Source organism: Phascolarctos cinereus, unplaced genomic scaffold, assembly GCF_003287225.1.
Source record: "Phascolarctos cinereus isolate Bilbo 61053 unplaced genomic scaffold, phaCin_HiC Scaffold_726;HRSCAF=1367, whole genome shotgun sequence".
In the NCBI taxonomy this organism is placed as follows: domain Eukaryota; kingdom Metazoa; phylum Chordata; class Mammalia; order Diprotodontia; family Phascolarctidae; genus Phascolarctos; species Phascolarctos cinereus.
The window spans coordinates 28951253-28972812 of NW_027556098.1; the positions used below are offsets into that span (position 1 = coordinate 28951253).

General features: G+C 36.1%; 1 protein-coding gene across 1 annotated transcript in view; it reads left to right on the forward strand.

Annotated features, from left to right (window-relative positions):
• Positions 1-21560, forward strand: part of HERC2 (HECT and RLD domain containing E3 ubiquitin protein ligase 2) — a 223597-nt gene that overhangs the window by 131162 nt on the left and 70875 nt on the right. The window contains 13 exon segments of the mRNA XM_020992762.2: positions 8719-8977; positions 9128-9270; positions 10073-10171; positions 10273-10441; positions 10534-10659; positions 11469-11577; positions 11928-12067; positions 13069-13259; positions 14268-14283; positions 14286-14372; positions 14459-14550; positions 17856-18031; positions 20570-20681. Coding sequence (XP_020848421.1) covers positions 8719-8977; positions 9128-9270; positions 10073-10171; positions 10273-10441; positions 10534-10659; positions 11469-11577; positions 11928-12067; positions 13069-13259; positions 14268-14283; positions 14286-14372; positions 14459-14550; positions 17856-18031; positions 20570-20681 — 1719 coding nt within the window.

Genomic DNA, 21560 nt, shown 5'->3' on the forward strand with positions numbered 1-21560 from the left:
GGGAGAAGGAAGGAAGGAAGGACAAGGTTTATTACAAGAGTATGAACATGCATGTGGAACTCATAGAGGTCACAATTAATATAGAAGTTTGTGTATTTATAACAACAGAACAAAGGAGGGAGGAGATACCAGTAAGAGGCATGGCATAGGAGGGAGAAAGTTGCAGAAAAAGGGGAAAAAAAACCTCTCCTGAAGGGGAGGAGCAAGGTAATGGCAAAAGCTGCATTCTTTTCAAACCTTGGGAACTGCTTAACTCTGAAGATAGGAAAGTTTGCGTATCTACAGGTCTCAAGCTGCACTAGCAAATTTCCTAGCCTGGCACAGACTGGCTGGCATCTGTCTTGACTCTCAAGAACACACAGAGAGTCCAGTTTGGGACGCAAACAACAAATTATGTCAGCTGGTGGCAGGGTGTGTACAGGGGGCTTCATCCTAGATACATTCAGGGTCTCTTGCATGCTCTGGGTGCAGTGTTTCTGGAAAATATGGCAGCTGAAAAAGACAAGTTCAGGGGACCCCTTAACAGTTCATGTTATTAAAAAAGTTTTAATGGTATTTGTTATAATTAGATTTTGCTTGGGAAGGTATTTATATATTTTTCCTTTTTTTTTTTTGATGGATTTAGGACCAGGGAATCTTTTTTTGGCCAGGAAATTTTTGTGTGATGGTTTTTAGATACTTTATTAGCTATTATCCAAGTACTTCTCAAAGTCAGGTCAACAAGCATTTATTAAATGCCTGCTGCTACGCACCAGGCACTATGCTAAGTGGTAAGGATACAAAAAAAGGTAAAAAAGTAGTTCCTGCTTTTTCAAGCAGCTTACAAAGGAGTGTAAAAATAAGATAATCAGTAGAGTGAAGGCATTAGTATTAAGAGGGCTTCTTGAAGAAGGTGGAATTTTAGCTTGAATCTGAAGGAAGGCAAGAGTCGGAATGAGGAGAGAGAGAACTCCAAACATGGGACAGCTGCTGAAAATACATGGAGTCAGGAGATGAAGTGTCTTGAGTGAGGAACAGCAAGGAAACCAGTGTCTTTGACTCAGACAGTACATTTGCAGAATAAGGTTTAAGGAGACTGGGAAAGTATGAAGAGGCCAGGTCATGAAAGTCTTTAAAGCTAAACAGAGGATTTTATGTTTGAATCTGGCACTGGAGTTTATTGGATTGGGATGTGACATAGTAGACCTGCCCTTTAAGAGGATCAGTTTGATAGCTGAGTGGAATATGGATGGGAGTGGGGAGAAACTAGGCAGGAAGACCAACCATAATGCAACTGCAGTTGTCCAAACATGAGGTGATGAAAGCCTGTACCAGAGTGATGGCAGTGTCAAAGGAAAGAAGAGGCATATGTGAAAAATGTTGTGAAGGTACAGTGAATGGGATTTGGCAACAGATTGTGTATGAGGCATGAGAGAGGACTTAAGTATGACAGGTTGTGAGCCTGAGCGAGTAGTGGACATGTTGAGTTTTACAATGTCTACAGTTGGAGGTGTGAGTCTGGAGGTCAGAAGGGACTCATCAGCATGGAGATGATAATTGAATCCATGGGAGCTGATGATGTCATGAAGTGAAATAGTATAGAGGGAGAAGAGAAGAGGACCCAGGACAAAATGCTGTGGAACACCCACCGTATGACATAACCTAGATGAAGTTCTATCAGAGGAAATTGAGGAGGAGTGGTTACATAGGTAAGAGGAGAACCATGGAAGAGCAGTGTCAAAAGACCCTATATGGAAGAGTATCATGAAGATGGTTATTGACAATGTAAAAGGCTGCAGAAAGCTCAAAACAGGTAAGAATTGAGGGAAGGCCATTCGATTGAGCCTTTAAGAGATTGTTGATAACTTTGGAGAAAGATGCTTATAAAGTTTCATTTTTGAAAGAAACAGATTGTTGTAGTAATTATATTGTTGTAATAATTATATAGTTTTGTTGTGATTACTGTAATTAATGTTTTTAGGAAAGCTTAAAGTTTTTGTATGTTCTTATTTATACTCGCAACATTCATCTGCCTTAACCATATGTAATCTTTTTTTATAATGCTGTCAATCTTAGGAAGTGCTTTTTTAAAAAAAATTATTTTATTTTTCCCCCATTACGTGTTAAAACAATTTTTTAACATTTTTTAAACAAGTTTTGAAAGGAAGTGCTTTTTATCTGACTTTCTACCTGTCACAGGGTTAGGGACTGTACCTGTGATATCACTAGTATAGACATTTCCTTGTATCATTTTGTGTCAATACTTTCTCTGCCACTTAGCTACTTAGAGAGTTTTCTAGGGTCTTTAGAGGCTGAATTGCTTGGCCACTGGGTCAGAGACAGGACTTGAACCCAGCTCTCCCTAACTCCTAGTCTGGCTCTGAATCCACTATACCATGCCTTCACTCGTGCTACAATTTACTTGTATTTTTTCTCAAACACCTCCCCCCCCCATATCTGGGCACTTTTCTCTATGTAGGAACCCTTTCTACATACTAAGGTGGTTACTAAGTCTCTAGCTTTTCTTCTCATGAGTGAATAATCCTAGTTTCTATGATCATTACACATCAGTTTTTTTTTATAATTACTTACTGGGTTTTTTCTCCCCTTAGGTTCTTCATATCCATGTTTAGTTGCAGAGCCAATTCAGTCATTTTCTAGTTTTTCGAATTTTATTGGAGGATTGCTCATAGCTCTTAGATTTTATCCTACTTTTCTGGTTTCCAATATGTATTTTAAAAGTACAGTCATTTAACAAACAGATTAGTTCCTCTTGTATTTTAAGGTACTTTTCTAGGTTCTGTTAACAGTATAATGTTATTTGATAAGTAGTATATTTATGAATCTTTTTTTGAATACTTAAAAATGTACATAATGACATTTAAAGCCATTATGTACAGATTTTTGAGTCTGGGAAAGTTCTTTATTTTCTTTTTGTACTATTTAAACATATTTTTATTTGGAATTTTCACTGAATTTACAACTACCTAAGAAATTAATTGGATGGTACTGCAGTTATTGTTCAGTTGTGTTTGACTCTTCATGACCCCATTTGGGGTCTTTTGGGCAAAGATACTGGAGTGGGTTGCCATTTCCTTTTCTAGCTCATTTTACAGATGAGGAAACTGAGGCAAATGGGGCTAAATGACTCGCCTAGGGTCACACAGCTAGTAAGTATCTGAGGCCAGATTTGAACTCAAGTAGATGAGTCTTTCTGACTCCAGGGTTGGCATTCAATCCACTGCACCAGTCTAGCTGCTCAGTACTGCAGCTGCTGATATTCATAGTGAGTAAGTAACAATAACATACTTATTGGCCTCAACTATGTACCCATCATTGTGCTAAAATGATATGAAATATACAACAGTACAAGATACATTCATTCAGTATATGTATGTATGTAAAGTTTCATTATTTAATACTTAATTTTTTTCCCTAATTACATGTAAAAACAGTTTTTAACATTTGTTTTAAAAAATGTTGAGTTCCAAATTCTCTCCCTGTCTCCCTCCCCTCCTTTCTCATTGAGAAGACAAGAAATCTGATATAGGTTGCGGTTGTGCAAAACATATTTCTGTATTAGTCATGTTGTGAAAGAAAACACAAACCAAAAAAGAACAAACCCAAACCAAAACAATTTAAATACAAAAAGTAAAAAGAAAAGTATGCTTCCATCTACTTTCAGACTCTAATTCTTTCTCTGGAGATGGATAGCATTTTTTGTCATAAGTCCTTAGGAATTGTCTTGGGTCATTGTAATGCAGAGAATCGCTGTCTTTCACAGTTGATCATCATACCACATTGCTGTTACTGACTGTGTACAGTGTTCTGATTCTGCTCATTTCACTTTGTAACAATTCATGTAAGTCTTGCCAGGTTTTTTCTGAGAGCATCCTGCTTATCACTTCTTATTAATAAAATAGTATTCCTTAACAATTTCTGCCTGTTACTGTCCAGTTCTTTAATCTCATCTGTTGCTGCCCACCTTATGAGATGAAATTGTAATAAACCATTCCATGAGGACCACCCCAAAATACTACTGCTTGTCCCAGCCTTTCTCCAGTTGATGGGAATCCCCTCAATTTCCAGTTCTTTTATACAACTAAGTTAGCTGCTATAAATATTTTTTGTTCTTATAGGTTCTTTCCTTTTTGTTTTTGGTCTCCTTTGGATACAGACTTATTAAGGGTATAGTCAAAGGGTGTGCGTGGTTTTTTAGCCCTTTGGACATGGTTTCAAATTGCTCTCCAGAATGGTCAAATTAATTCATTCACAGCTCCATCAATAAAGCATTAGTGTCTCAATTTTCCCACATCCCCTCCAACATTTGTCATTTTCTTTTTCTGTCATATTAGCCAATCTGATAGGTATGGGGTGGTACCTTAGGGTTCTTTTAATTTCTCTAATCAGTAGTGTGAATTAGAACATTTTTTTTATTTTTTAGATAGCTTTGATTTCTTTTGTCTGAAAACTGCCTGTTCATATTCTTTGACTATAAATCAATTGGGAATGACTCCTATTTTTATAAATTTGACTCAGTTTTTTTATATATTTAAGAAATGAAGCATTTATCAGAGATACTTGCTATAAAATTTTTTTTACAGTTAGGATTACTGTGTATTTCTTTCCATCCTATTCTTCCCCCATTTATTCTGCTATCTCTCTCTTTTCATCCTATCCATCTTCAAATGGATAGGATGTTTTGCTTCTGATTACTGCCTCCTCAAATCTATCCTCCCTTCTGTCAGCCTCCTCCCTGCCCCCCACCCCCTTTCTTTTATCTCATTCCCCTCCTACTTTCCTGTAGGGTAAGATAGATTTCTGTACCTAACTCTATGTCTATGTTATTCCCTTTCTGATGAGAGTAATGTTATGATCAAGTGCTTTTCCCTCCTTTAGGTGTGATAATTTATCCCATCCCACCTCCCTTTCCCCTTCTCCCAGTGCATTCCTCTTCCTAACCCCTTAATTTTATTTTTTTTTTTTTAGACTTCATTCCATTATAGTCAACACACACCTATGCCCTCTGTCTATGTATACTTCTGACTGCCTCAATAATGAGAAAATTCTTAGGAATTACAAGTATCATCTTCCATGTAGGAAAGTAAACAGTTTAACCTTATTGAATTACTTATAATTTCTTTTTCCTTTTTACCTTTTTATGCTTCTCATAAGCCTTGTATTTGAAAGTTAGATTTTCTATTCCGCTTTCATCTTTTCATCAGGAATACTTGAAAGTCCTCTTTCATTAAATTTCCATTTTTTTCCCTAAAGGATTGTAGTTAAGTTTTGCTGGGTAGGTGATTCTTGATTGTAATCCTAACCCCTTTGCCCTCTGGAGTACCATATTTCAAGCCCTCTGATCCTTTAATGTAAAAGCTGCTAAGTCTTGTGTCATCCTGAATATGGCTCCATGGCATTTGAATAGTTTATTTTTGGCTGCTTGCACTATTTTCTCCTTGAACTGAGAACTCTGGAGGTTGGCTATAACATTCCTGGAAGTTTTTGTTTTCGGATTTCTTTCTGGAGGTGATTGGTGGATTCTTTCAGTTTCTTTTTTGCCCTCTGGTTCCAGAATATCAGGGCAGTTTTCCTTGATAATTTCTAGAAAGATGATGTTTAGACTCTTTTTTTCTTTTGATCATGGCTTTCAAATAGTCCAGTGATTCTTAAATGATCTCTTCTTGATCTGTTTTCCTGTTTAGTTGTTTTTCCTATGAAATATTTCACTTTTCTTCTGTTTTTCTTTTGATTTGTTTGATTGTTTCTTGATGTCTCATGGAGTCATTAGCTTCCACTTGCCCAGTTCTAATTTTTAGGAAATTATTTTCTTCAGTGAGCTTTTGTCCCTCCTTTTACATTTGGCCAATTCAATTTTTAAAGTTCTTCTCTTCAGTAAATTTTTGTATCCTTCCTATCTGTCTGTCTGTCTATATTTTCATTTGTCCAATTCTTAAGTACTACTTCTCTTCAGTGGATTTTTTAGTGCCTTTTTTACCATTTGACCTATTTTGTTTTTTAAGACATTATTTTCTTCAGTGTTTTTTTTTTTTGGTGCCTCCTTTATCAAGCTCTTGACTCTTCTTTGATGATTTTCTTGCATCACTTTTCCCCAACTGTCTCTTATTTGATTTTAAAAATCTTTTTTGAGCTCTTCCAGGAGTTCTTTTTGGGCCTGAGGCCAATTCACACTTTCTTTGAGGCTTTGGATGTAGCACTTTTGACATTGCTTTCTTCTGAGTTTGTTTTGATCTTTCCTGTCACCTTAGTGACCTTCTATGGTCAGGGCTTTTTTTGTTTGTTGTTGTTTGCTCATTTTTTCCAGCCTAAGTTTTTGACTTTTAGCTTTTTGTTAAAATTGAGCTCTGCTCCCAGGTGGAAGGGACACTGTTCTAAGCTTTAGGTTTTTTAATGCAGCTGTTTTCAGAGCAAGTTCTGCACATCTGTAAGTTTTCAGTTCTTCCAAGGTGGTATGATCTAAGGAGAAGTGTGTTTATTACTCTTGAATTGTGCTCTGGTCTATGAGCAGCCATAAGCACTCTTTTCCACGCTGGAACTGTGATCAGGGTTCCTGCTCCCTTATGACTGCAAATTCTGATGGGCTAATGTTCTTCCTCACCCTCTCACTGTGACTTAGGACTGCAACCCACATCTGCATATGGATGCTGCAACAGAGTCATGCAGCCAGTGCCGGCGAAGGATCCCCTGTAATCTTCTGACCAATTGTCCCCTTACTGTCTAGGGGCTGAGAGCTCTTGAAGCTATTGCCTCTGCCGATTCAGTTGCCCCTAAAGCCTGCAGCTGTTTTGCTGGGGAGCGGCCTGTGCTGTGCTCTTACCCTGGTGAGGTCGACCTTTCCTGCCGACCTTCTGAGTTGTCTTGGCCTGTTCTTTAGTGGGTGCTGCTGCTTCAGAATTTGTTTTGAGGCATTATTTAAAGTGTCTGGAGGGGAATTTGGGAGAGCTTAGGTGAGTCCCTCCTTTCTCTCCACCATTTTGTCTCTGGTCCTCAATTGTGAAATTTTATTTTGAAAACGATACTCAGATTTGGACAGCTAGGTGGCACAGTGCATAGAGGCTGGGACTAGAGTCAGAGAGCCCTCAGTTTAAATCTGGCCTCAAACACTTATTAGCTATGTGACTCTGGGCAACTCACCTAACCCTGTTTGCCTCAGTTTCCTCATTTGTAAAATGTGCTAGAGAAGAAAATGATAAACCACTCCAGTGTCTTTGCCAAGAAGAGTTGGACACACTGAATCGACTGAACAACAACAGCAACTTAAATGTAAAAGAATTACATTTGTTAAAAAACATTATTTGGAGAATTTGAAATAAGAATGAGTCTATGTATATCTTGAATGATTCATATAGTTTTTAAACCCAGTTTTCCAACTTCATTTTCTAAGAAATACCTTCCACCTCACCTTGTTATTCCTTGAATTGATTGGCTAAATTCAAATGATTGCCCAGATACTTTATTATCTGAATTTAAGAATTGGAAAGATGCTTAGAGTTATAATTAGTAAAAATCTCCACTCTTAATTTAGTTAATTTCTTAATGTACATCACGTTATAAAAATGCCACTTCTGTTTTCCACTGAAGAAACAGTGGAAAACTTTCTTTCCCCAAGACATGTTTCTTTTTTTTTTTTGGCAGTAGACCTCAATTTGTCATTATGTGTAGTCTTGTGGATTTTTTGGGGATACAACTGAAAGGAGATACTCAGTGCCAGTGGTATTTCCTGTCATTCACTGTGGTCAAGCTGTTGCTTCTTTTATCAGCTTTCTTGCTGTTTTGTCAAGAATTAGTGGAGGGTTCAGGACTCTAGTCTTTTATTAGTTTTCACCATGCCATTCTTCAGCGCTGTGTGATCCCAATGATGTGTACTTTTTCCAAGTTAATCATTATGTCTGATTCAGTGACTTGGCTGAGATACTTTTACCCAGAACTTTTGCGGTGTTTTGGATGAATTCATATACATCCATTTCGTTTTCAGCTTCATTGATTCCAACCATGGTAAAAAAGCTGTATACTGCTGGCTTATAATCTTTATGCTTGATAAAAGAGCATTGTTTCTTAGATGTAGATAAATGATTTTTGATTACTTCTGCTTCCAGAATGATTCTCTTACGGATTTCCACATGTTCATAGTACCTCAAAATTATATTCTGTTCTGTTTATTCACTGTGAAGAAAAATTTTTATCTGGATACAAATTGTTTTTGGATATTATTTTTTCTCAGTATAGCACAGAAGTGTCAACTATAATTGGAACTGTGTACCCAGGGTGTCTGATGGAGGAGTGTGTGAAATAGTCATAGGGGTTTGGTGGCAGGGCTGGGAATGAAACCCAACATAGACATGTAAATACTGTATTCATTGAAAGAGATGCGGTAAATCCTTTATTGAAAGGCATAGAATTGTGCAGACTGAAAAGGTGTGGAGGGAGTTGTAATATCCATCAGTGAAAAGAATATTCCATGCTTATGAAATCATGAATCTTTTGAAGTATCAAAATAAATATATTGAGCATGCTTTTTCTATTCTGTCGTTTTGTTTAGAAAGTTTAAGAGAAAAATGTTTCAGGCCTTCCAACAATAAATTATATATCACGACTCTCAAAGACCTACTAATTATGTTTAAGAATATCATTGTCATCAATTTATAACATGACTTTACAATATTCATTTCTCAGAATGCTTATCACCAAATGATGGGTTTTTCTTCCCTTTGTGGATAGGCTGCTGCTTTGGCTGTGTGCCAGTGTTTGGCTGTGGAGTCGACCCATCCATCCACTCCAGTGTTTGAAGAGTGTAGTTCTAGTGAGGCCACAACACCTGTCACAGTACAGCATATTCGACCTGTAAAAGTAAAAAAGCGAAAACAGTCTCCTATTCCTGCCTTGCCTATTGTAGTACAGCTCATGGAAATGGGATTTCCTAGGAAAAACATTGAATTTGCATTGAAGTCTCTTACTGGAAGTGCTTCTGGGTTACCAGGTATTGCTTTTTCATATGCAATTTATTGCATTTATATATAGAATTAAGTTTAAATGTCAATATAATGACAGCAACTTTCCTTAATTTTTGTTAATATTATAAAACATTAAAGTCTGTATGAACTAATACTATCTATGCACTTTTTTTAAGGTGTTGAAGCCTTGGTTGGTTGGCTGTTGGATCATCCTGATGTACAAATTACTGATCTCTCAGATGCTGATACAGTCTCTGATGAATATTCAGATGAAGAAATAGTGGAAGATGTGGAAGAGACTGAGGCTTCTTACCCTGTGGTTAGTATGTGGGGAGGCAATGTGGTATAGTGGGAAGACTTCTTTATTTGAATTCGGTGAACCTGGGTTTGAAACCCAGCCTTCCTGCTTACCATTGGTATGACCTTGGACAAGTCACTTAACTTCTCTTAGCCTCATGTTGCTTATTTGTAAAATGAAGGAGTTAGAATAGATTACCACCCTCTTAGGAACTTTCCAGTTCAGTATCTGTGATTCTGTAATCTTTCTTAAAAGCTGAATCAGTAATTAATTTTAACATTATTTGGGTAACTTAAACTTGCAAAAAAAAAAGGTAACAGAGTTTAATGCCTAACACATATTGTTTTGTGTTGACTGATTGTTTTGTTTGTTAGATTTTTTTCCCCCAATTAGATTCACCCTTGAGAAGAGTGAAAAAGTCTTGTACTTTGGTTTTGTCATAGCATTTAGTAAGGTGATGGGTATATAGTAGTAGATCAATAAATATTTGGTTGTTATTTTTCTTGTCTGAATGGGTTGTAGTTAATGTCTAATGAGAAATAAAGGGCTTTGGGCACAGAGATATAACTCTGTTCCTATGATTATCTGACATTCTGGCATTAAATATGTTGAAATGAACATCGTCCTAATTTTCTGTTCTGGATAGCTTTTATCTTACAGATTACTTTGAGGCTAATTCAGGAATTTTAGATATTTACAATTTTCTAGATTCAGTTCTGGAAATGATATTGACGTTTGTCAAAATGTAAATGATTCTGTTCACTTGTAGAATAACATTTGGGGTTAAATACCTTTAAATTTTTCTTTTGGTTTTGTGTTTTAGTCTAGTTGTGCTGTTGTAACGGAGAGTCAAACTTATAAAAAACGAGCTGATTTCTTAAGTAATGATGACTATGCAGTATATGTTAGAGAAAACATTCAGGTGAGTAGTGTTTTTAGGCTCCAGATTATTGGATATTGGCTTGTGTGAACCATTCAGTTCATATAGCTGTGATTGGATATGCTCTCTTGGTTTTAATTTAGGTAGGAATGATGGTTAGGTGCTGCAGAACATATGAAGAAGTTTGTGAAGGAGATATAGGTAAAGTGATTAAATTGGACAGAGATGGATTACACGACCTCAATGTGCAGTGTGATTGGCAACAAAAGGGGAGTACCTATTGGGTTAGGTATATCCATGTTGAACTTATAGGTAAGGGCAGTTTTCAGTAAATTCTTCTATGTATTTTAATCTGAAGAAAAACATTTTTAGAAACAGTGTGTTTGTCTGGTTGAAATTCTTAGGTTTCCCACCACAGAGTTCTCCTTCCCATATCAAGATTGGTGATAAAGTTAGAGTGAAAACATCAGTAACCACACCAAAATACAAATGGGGATCAGTTACTCATAGAAGTGTGGGAGTCGTGAAAGGTAATGTATCTATCCATTTGAATAATATACAAAATGTTAGTTTTCCATCAATACATATCATATTTTATGTCTAGAAAAATCTGTGACCCCAAAGTGCTAAGTATTAAAATAGCCATATTTTCCCATGTTTTTTTGTGTGTATGTGTGTTATAAAATCTGGATGCTGCTTCTCTATATAAAAATTTGTGCAACTGGGTTAGTTAGTTGGCAGTAAAAATGTTCCATTTCATTCTTTAGTGAAATCAGTAACATGTCAACAAATTACCCATAGTCTCAGAAGCTGAGATTTTGAAGAACTTTAGCAATGTCAAGTTATTAAAGATTGCAGAAGAAATTTTAAAATACTAGTATCTTTTTCCCTTTTAATTTTGAACTCCTAAGTGTATTGTCCTATTTTGAGAAATTTTCACCTGTAGTGACAAATGGAGAAGAGGAAGGGGATTTAAGTTAATATTTCTGAAAATTGGATAAAATACTAAATTACTTACCTTTTTCTTTTAAAATGTCTTTCTTTCTTCTTCTTAAATTTTGCTGGTTTTAAGAATGAGATCATTTTAAACATTCTAACACTGAAAGGTGACAGTGCAAAGATTTTGTTGTTAGTTAATATTTTTGTTTAGTAAGATACTCTTGCTGTGGTTGTGGTAGGTTTATTTCTTAGGTATTAATGATAGGTGATAATTTTTCTAAGTATACATAAGTATAATAAAAATGTTTTATGACTAAAGTTATAGCTTTAATTTTAAAGTCTTTTTGTTAACTGAAAAGTTTTTCGTTTCCTCCACCAAGAAGTTTCTGCTATGTTTTAGCTTTTAGTGCCAATGGAAAGGATGTCATTGTGGACTTTCCTCAGCAGTCTCATTGGACAGGATTATTGTCAGAAATGGAATTGGTGCCCAGTATTCATCCTGGAGTTACGTACGTGTTGATTTTCTTACATTCAGAAGGACATTAACATTGTGGAGCAGTGGTTGAACTTTTCTAAAGGGGTTCCTAACATTTTTTGTGTCATGAACCCCTTTATCAATTTGGTGAAGCTGTCAGGCATAGCTTCTCGGGATGTTTTAAAATGAATAAAATAAGATATATAAGACTACAAAGGAAAGTAAAGGTTCCAAGTTCTTGGGTCCTCTGAAATCTCTTTACCTTGGTGGTCTGTGGATTATAGATCAAGAACCTCATTTTTTATAACAAACTGGGACTGCTTGTATTTATTCATTTGTTATCTTTTAAATGATAGAATTTGTCATGTATTTTCCAATTGTTAGGTGTGATGGCTGCCAGATGTTTCCTATTAATGGGCCTCGTTTCAAATGCAGAAATTGTGATGATTTTGACTTTTGTGAAACCTGTTTTAAAACCAGGAAGCATAATACCAGACATACTTTTGGCAGAATAAATGAACCAGGTATGTCAAGTGAGAGTATCTCTATGATTTTCTTCAAGCCGGTATGTCAATAAATACTTCAATTAGTATACTTCAGTGATGGTTTGAAAAATGCAGAATTATTGAGGAAATAGGAAGATTAACTTTTACCAAATGACCTTATGTCTGTTTTCAGAAATTTAAATTGAAAAAGTTATTCAGTGTTAGAGAAATAAAGATGGTGTGGACAAAAACATCAAGGAAAAAATTACGGAGAAGACAGCTATCAAATATACAATATGTATTCAAATGAATTTAATCACTTGCATATCAGCAGTGTACATAGTTAATGGTTCATCTCTGTAGTTGCTGTTTTGTTCTAAGATTCAGCAATATGAAAGGGAGTTGGGAGATACCGTACTTACGTGTACTTTTTTTTTTTAATATACCAGTCAAACTAGATTGAATTGTACAGGGGACTAGAAAGAACATTAGATTGGGAATCAGGAAAAACCTGTGTCTGATCTCCAACCTCCCTGCAGTAATTTTATGTCATTGGGCAAGTAAATGAATTTCTGTAAATGAGTATCTGTGACTAGATGGTGAAGAGAATCTTTGCAGTTTTAACATTTTCTTTGATAGTTAATTATTACTTGTCACGTATAGATACTTGAATATGTGCAGTTCTGTTATCTTGACAAAACAGCTTTGCTTATTTTTATTTTGAGAAAGCGCAAGTTATTTCTTATTTTTGTACTCACCGTCTTGTACTTATTCTTTTTGGCTTGGAACCATGTGGTTTGTACAGCTGTAGTCATTGTAAAAACCTGAGAGAAATGAGTAGGCACCCATGATGTAAGTGCATGTATAAATGTGATTGGTTGTGTAAGGGAATAGTGATGCTACCACTTTTTCAATTTCAGAATATGGGAGCATCAAATTCATCAAAATAAGACTCTTAATTATAAAAGCTTTTTCTAAAGTCCAGTGATTCACAGGATAATACTATTTATGTAGCTGACTATTCATTTTATGTTGAGCAGGTCAGTCTCCTGTATTTTGTGGGCGTTCTGGGAAACAGCTGAAACGTTGTCACAGTAGTCAGCCTGGAATGCTCCTGGATAATTGGTCAAGAATTGTTAAGAATCTCAATGTGTCCTCATCAGTAAATCAGGCTTCTCGCCTGATTGATCACAGTGAACCATGCTGGCAGTCATCTGGGTCACAAGGCAAGGTGAATGGAAATAGTTGTATAATATAGTTCTGCTTTTTCAGTTAATTTAAATTTTCAAAATGAGCTTGAAAGGAATTGATGAAGACCTTCTAGTACATACTCATTTTGAGAATATCTGGAAAAAATCTGTTGGAACACAGTATAACAGAGTTCTCTTTAGAGTAAATATGCTTATTTGTTTAATATATTTGCAAAAAAATATTTATGGCATTGATCATTTTTCTTCTCCTAAGAAATGGCCATAGAACTATGTGCATAAATTCAAATATATATTATTTTCACCGATGAAGGAAGTATATCAATCAAAAAGCAATTATTAAGCACCAATACCATGTGCCAGGTACTGTTAGGCACTTAGGATGCAATTACCAGAAAAAGAAGTCATACTTACTTTTATGGAACTTACATTCTATGTAGACATCGTGTGTGTGTGTGTGTGTGTGTGTGTGTGTGTGTGTGTGCGCGCGTGTGTGTGTGCACACGTGTAGCGCCAGCAGTTTCTCCACTCTCAAGATATCTTCATTGGTCTTTAGCCAGGGCCAGCATTTCATGAGGGACCCCATGAGGCTCACTTTACTCCTAGCTTGACTCTGAACTTTGACACTTCCTCACCAGCAGCTTTATCTCTCCCCCCCCCACCTTGCGACTTTCTCCCCTTGCCAGGTTTCCTGTTTTCCTTTTTTTACCTTATTAGAAGGTTTGCCTGGCACATAGTAAGAGCTTAATAAATTATATATCTCTATCTTTCTACTACAGAAAAATCATTTATTTAGCTTTGGGGTGGTTTTCTGTGTTTGCATTTGAATATGAATATGTCCAATCTGTAAATGTCAAAACAAAAATTATGAAACTGTATGAGAATGACTATTTAGAACTGAGCTGATTTTCAGACTAGTGCATAGAGATAGCCTAGACTGTCATGTATTAAACCTGACTAGAGATTTTGGAATTGATTTTTTAAAAAAATGTCTAGATTATTAATTAACTAAGAATATTTTTTTTTTTAAGCATTGGATTCGACTGGAGATTTTCCCGATGTTCTTGTTCATAGACTGAAAATGATAGTAGATCCTGCTGACAGTAGCTACATGCCTTCACTAGTTGTAGTTTCAGGTAATTGAATCAGATCACTGGAAAAAGAAGTCTTCTCTTTCAGATTATAAAATCCATTTCTGTGATTCTTTTATTTTTTTCTTTAGGTGGGAATTCCCTAAATAACTTAATTGAACTGAAGACAATCAATATTAACCCAGCTGACACCACAGTGCCTCTTCTAAGTGACTGCACAGAGGTAGGTGTAAGATCTTAACCAAGAAATCAGTCTTTTATAATTCAGCAGTTCAAACTATTTAATGCTTTCAGTTCCATATTAGTGTCTAGTCTCTTTTGTTCCATTTTTATTTTTTTCTTGATGATTCAGGGTTAGATAATGTCATCTTAGTATATTATCTTATTATTTTATGCTTGTAAGAAATTACAGTTGTAAATTTTCAGGTTATTTTGAGAAAAAAGTCCATAACAAATTTATTTTTATGCTCTTAAGAAAAATTGTCTTTGTTAAAAAATACAAAAAAATCTCTTAAAAGGCAGTAAAGAGTGTTGTAAAGAGTTTATGAAGCAGCTGCTTAATAAATATTTGTTCTTTAAATTTTTAAATTTGATCCTCTGACTTCATACACATGGGAGTCAAACTGGTGTTCACATAATCCAACTCAATTATGTTGCTTCTGCGGTCGCACTGTGTGGTTTCAAGTGATTAGTTGCTTTTATTCTTGATCTTATGGATTCCGTTTTCCAAGTAACCTTGACATAGTATGTATTATGTTTAGATATTTAGTAAAAAGTTTATTATATACAGTCCTTGTATATTCTATGAAAAGTTTACATAAGACCACTTTGAGTAGTAGTATAGTTGTTGTGTGAAAGAGGAGATGTTTTTACTTTCCTGAAATAAATGGTCTGATTAACTTAGCTAGTTAAAAAACATACACAGAAGAACACAGGGAGAGTTCTGTAATTGCTGTTTTGCTTTTCTGGCTGCTGCATTTGAACACTAGTGATAACCTTTCCTTGATACTCTCTCCTCTTCAATTTTTGCAACACTTTTTTTTAATACACTCTTCTTTCCTGGTTTACCTCATATCTTATCATTGCCCCTTATCAATTTCCTTTGGTGGCTAAACATCTGCATCTGGTATTCTAAATGTAGTCCCCAAAGTTCTGTGTTAGGCCCTCTTCTCTTCTCCCTCTATATTCTTGGTAACCTCATCACTTCCAGAGAATTTAATGATTGTCTTTATGGTAATTAAATCTGTCTTTTTCTTTCTGCCTGCCTGCCTGCCTGTCTGTCTGTCTGTCTGTCTGTCTATCTATCTATCTACTTATCTACCTACCTACCTACCTACCTACCTATGCCTAATTCTCTTCGCCTGAGCTTTAATACCACCAATTTTCTAATGGATATTTCAAACTAAAGTCTCAGAGATATCTCAAACTCTGCAAGTTCAAAATTGAATTCATTATCTCTTCTCCTCCTCCCCCTGCTGTCCATCTTTGCTCCAAACTTGCCTATTTCTGTCAAAGGCACAATTATCAGTTTACTCTCATTATAGTCTCAGCCTCATAGCTATTTAAATTTAACACTGTCCTCTCCTCTCAAATCCCTTGACCTCTTGTCTTATAGCTACTCATTTGTTGCCAAACCTCAGGCTTGAATTATTCTCACTAGCTATCTTTTTCAATCCTGCTCACTAGCTGCTGAATGCAGCTGGAGGAAGTCTTATAACTCTGTTGACTAAGTACCTTACAAATCTGTGTTATCCAACTTTAACTGGGCCCTCACTACATTAAGAAAGTCCCTTTATTTTTCCTTAGTTTATTTTCTTTCTCACTCCCCGCAGAAACTGTTCTAGACCTTTTCTGCTCTTCTCAATCCTCCCACAGCCCTCTCTCATTCCTTCTCTCAGCTGAGGTCCTTACTTCTTACTTTACTAAGAAAATTGATCGTTTGACATGAGCACCTTTTTTCTCATTCTTTTAAGCTTAAAACCCGTTGACATCACCTTCCTGACATCCTTCCTCCTGTTTACCCAGTCTTTTGACAATGAGGTGCTCCTTCTCTTTGCCAAAGTCAGCTCTTCTGCATGTGTACTGATCTTGTTCCCTCTTTGTCTTCTCTAGTACATTGCATCCTCAATTATCCCTGCCCTCCATTTTCAACCTCTCCCTTTCTACTGGATCCATCTTTGTTGCTTTGAAACATGCCCATGTCTCCCTTATTCTTTAGACCTTACAATCCGCTCAAACTATTGTCCTATATCATTCATCCCTTTGTTAGCCAAACTCCAGTCCATTCTCACTATTCTATAGTCTGGGTTTTGACCTCATCACTCAACTGAAGCTGTCTTCTCTAGTATTATCAGTGATTTGCCAAATCTAATGATTTTTCTCAGTCCTCATCCTTTTGAATATGTCTGTTGCATTTGGTACTACTGACTGCCTTGTCCTCCTGCATATTTTCTCCACTTTGGTTTTTTTATGACAGTACTTTTTCTTGTTTCTCCCTAAACCAATTTGACTGTTCCTTCTCAATCTCCTTTGCTATCTTGTTATATGTAACACACCCCTATATGTGGATATTGTCCAAGATTCAGTCTTAGACCATTTTCTCTTCTTCCTTTTTCCTCTCTCTGTAAACTCATCAGCTCCCATAGGCTTAACTATCTTCTCTATGCAGATGCCTCACAGATTTATATATCAAGCCCTAGTCTGCTCAGTTTTCCAGTTACCAGTAGATGGATGTCCTGGATACCTCTCATTCATTTTGTCTAAAACTGAAATCTTTATCTTTATCTTCAAATCTTCTTCTCTTCCTAACTTCCATCTGTTCTCCCAGGTACGTAACCTCAGTATTATCCTAGGCTCTTCACTCTCCCTCATCCTGTGAATTCAGTAAGTTGCCAAATTTTGCCAATTTTACCTTTGCAGCATCTCTTGCATCTGATCCCTTCTTTCTATTCATATAGCTACCACCTTAATTTGGACTCTCATTAATTCTTAGATTATTGCTGTAACCTTCTAATCAGACTCCCTTGACTTGATTCTCTCACCACTCTAGTCTGTCCTGTACCCTGCTGTCAAAGTAATTTTCCTTATGTATAGGTCTGACCAAGTTTGAGTTGTTTCTTATTGCTGCTAGGATAAAATAAAAACTCTCTTTAGCTTATAAATCCCTACACAACCTGACCCCAACCTATATCAATAGCTTTATGAATCCCACACTCTGCAGTTTAGCGAAACTAGCCTTCTTTCTGTTCCTTACATACATCATCTCCTGTCTCCATGCAGTTGCATTGGCTGTGGCATTGTGCATTGATTGAATGAATAATGAATAAATTGAATCCTACTTTAAAAGATAGACCTTTACTAAAGGAAGGATATTTTCATTTCACATAATGCCTTATACTTAAAAAAAATTATTTCAGCTTTCCAAATATGCCTTAAATTAGATTTCTTTTCTCTTTCCACTCATTTATTTGGAATATAATATGTAAATCTATATAAAAATACTATGGCTAATTAAAAAAAATTATTTAGTATCACAGGTATATTGAGGTTGCCATAAAGCAATGCAGAAGCTCAGGAATAGATTGTAAAATTCATGGTCTTATTATACTGGGACGAATTCGGGCAGAAGATGAAGATTTGGCTGCTGTTCCTTTCTTAGCCTCAGATAATGAAGAAGAAGATGATGATAAAGCTAACACTGGGAGGTAATATATTTAAATAAATTTGTCATTGGAATTCTAACCCAGATTTCAGAAGAGGTATTAGATATTTTATCAGTCTATCTAATATCTAGATGAATGCCTCCTAAATATGCAATACATGTGTGTCATTCAGACTTATATGCCAGTTTTATTGAGCAGTGTTTTATTGTCATATTTTTCACCTGTTAGAGTGAAGATGTCTTCTATAGCATATTTTCTTATGCTTAAATATGCTTTTGGGAACATCTTTAGGCACTGAGTTGAATGAATGAATGAATGAATAAAAACTCTTACTGGCAAAAGTGTTGTTACAAACAACTGTGTAATATTGCCATTCCCTTTAAGAGTCCATGAAATGTTTGGCTGTATCCATGTTGTTGTCTGCTAGTATAAAGGCAGAAATTGAGGAGGAAAGGCAGTCAATGACTTGATAAATGGAGGGTAGTGGAGAATGACATGGGGGCCAGTAGATAGTACTGACCATTATTTGAATAAGGTGGAAAATGTTGATACTGTAAATTTCAAAGGAATAGGGTTGTTGAGCATTTGCAGAAAAGATTGGCTCTGAAAATGGTAGTGGGGAAGAAGGAATATTGCACATGCCCCTGTAAGACCAATAGGTCAGGAGTGCAATTGAAGGTACAGTTGACAAGGATGTACTGTCATCTGGGGAAAGCCTGGTTTCAGTGATAACAAGTAGATGGAAGAAGTGTGTGTGTGTGTGTGTGTGTGTGTGTGTGTGTGTGTGTGTGTGTGTGTGTGTGTGTGTGTGTGTGTGTGTATAAATGAGAGAGTGAGAGAATTTCATAGAGGAGACAGCATGGTAATGGAGGCTTGAAGGAAGAGAGTGGTGCAGTGGAAAGACCATTGATTTGCAGTTAAAGGACCTGGGTTCAGATCCTATCTCTGATACCTCCTACCTATATGATACTGGGCAAATCACTTAATCTTTATGATTCTCAATATCCTCATGTGTAAGACGAGGTGTTTCTTAGATGGACTACCAACGAAGTCTCTTCCAGATCAAAATCTATGATACCCCTCACCCCTTAATCCATTCATTTGCTAAGTCTTGGATCTGCTTATACAGTAATTCTGCAAATATCCCCTTCTTTCTAGGCACATGGCCATTGCTGTAGTTTAGTCAGTTATCACTTCTCATTTGAACTATTGTACTAGCCTCTAGTTTGTCTCTTTCTAGTGTCCCTTTTTCAGTCTGTTCTCCACATAACTTCTAAGACTCAGGTCACTTCCTCATCAAAATGTACATAAATTCTAGATTAAAATTCAGATTCCTTGGCTGACATTTAAAGCCTTCCATGACCTGGTTCTAGCCTGTCTCTTCAGGCTTATTTTGCATTACTCCTCTGCATGCGTACTATGCTCCAGACAAACTGGCCAACTTAATGTTTCCTGAGTTCAGAACTCCCTCTCCCACCTCCCAGCCTTTGCACATTCTGTCTGCTATGTCCTGAATGTATTTCTTTTTTACCTCTGTCTTTTAGAATCTCTAGTTTCCTTTGAGGCTCAACTTACGTGCCATCTGCTTTGTGAAACCTTTCTTGATATACCTCCTTCCACTGCCCATTGTCATTATACTTGCTCCCCAAATTTCCTTGTATGTACTTTTTTGTATATTGTGAATATTGTACAAAGTACTCAATATAACATAAGCACCTTGATGACAAGTGCTCTTTGATTTTTGTGCTCTCAGTGCCTATCCTGTAGTAGGTGCTTGATACATGTATATTGAATTGAATTTCAGTTTATGTTGTGGTCAGGGATAAGGGAGGACTAAATAGCTACCTGCCTCATTTGTACCTCGAGGAACAAGACATCTCTTCTTTGCTACTTTTTTGCATAATAGATCATGGAGCTGCATTGCATGTGCCTCCTTCTTTATGAGATATGACCAAACAGAAAGATGATAGGGATTTTTTCAAGAAAGCAAGTTCTAGTGTCATAAGTGATCAATCCCCATTCAAACAGGCCTCACATAATATCCATTTTACCTTATATCAATAATTATTGTTGAATGATGACCCTGAATCATCATTACCATTATTTGTATAATGTCATACTGTTCATACTAGACTTTAAGCTTCATGATTGAAAGAAAGCTGTCTTATTTTTCCTTTCATCCTCCACAGTGCTTGCACATAATATGTACTCATTCAGTAATTTGATTGAATGAAAAAAAGATTAACTTTTTTTGAAGATACTTATTTTAAGTGTTCTGGTTTTGCATCAAATACAATCAAAATGAAAACACTCATCCTTAGAAAGTTAACCCTTGACTAGTGGGAAAAAAAATCATATAGGATTTATCTCTGTTGGGACAGAGGGTGGACAGTGGACTGGATGATCTCTGATAGGGCCAGAATTTTGCATATTTACAAAATGAGGGATTAGTGCAGGAAATCAATTTTGTTATTAAAGATAACATGTTATTTACCATGCTTTCCTTCTCCCACTCCTTCTTCCCTCCCTCCTCCTCTCTCTGTCTCTCTTTCTCTCTGTCTCTGTTGCTCCGTCATTTAGTCTTATTAGGAAGAAAGCTTCTGGATTGGAATCAGCAGCTACAATAAGAACCAAAGTATTTGTCTGGGGGCTGAACGACAAGGATCAATTGGGAGGATTAAAAGGTTCTAAGGTATTTGCTAGTGTGCCTTAAAAAGATAAAAATTAACAAAGGCCCTTTTCTGTGAAGCTATTATTTTGAGCTTTAAAAATCTGTGACTATGCCTTGACACAAGGAAAATTTCTTTGTTCATGAGGGAATTTGATCTCTTGTTAAAAGTGACTTGTTTATTCTTTTAACATTCTTGTTCTACATAGAAAATTTTCTGAACTTACTAGCCTTTATTGGCATATGTTGAATTAGTTTTTTATGTTATCATATGGGCAACTAGGTGGCGCAGTGGATAGAGCACAGGCCCTGAAGTCAGGAGGCCCGGACTTCAAATACGGCCTCAGACCAAACACTTGACACTTACTAGCTGTGTGACTCTGGGCAAGTCACTTAACCCCAGTTGCCTAAAAAGAAAAACCAAACCCCCAAAAAGCATAGACATTATCCTTGTGTTTTTAGTAGTGCCAAAACCTTAGCCATGGTGATAAGTTAATGTAGTTGATGCTTCTACCATTTAATGGCAAGGAAATAAAGCAGTGAAGTTCTTTGATTCACATATAGAAAGGAATCATGCTAAGATCTGGATTATGAATTGAAATGTCCCATGTCAATTACAGATAATTTTAATTCTGTGTTAAAGGCAGACAGCTTGATTTTATATTTCTAGTTTCCGTACTGCCTCATGTAACGAAGTAAATTGTAGCTATATGCTTCAGTTTCTGCTTTTAAAAGTGGAGGTTACCTTTGTCATCAACTTAAATCTCAAAGGTATTTTAAAAAATTGTCAAATATTTTATATTCCTGAGGAAAAATAAGATACCCAATCATTTAGGACATTGATACGATTATAGGTAGATTTGCTAGACATACATTAAGTTTGAGAGAGTTCCTTTTGGACCA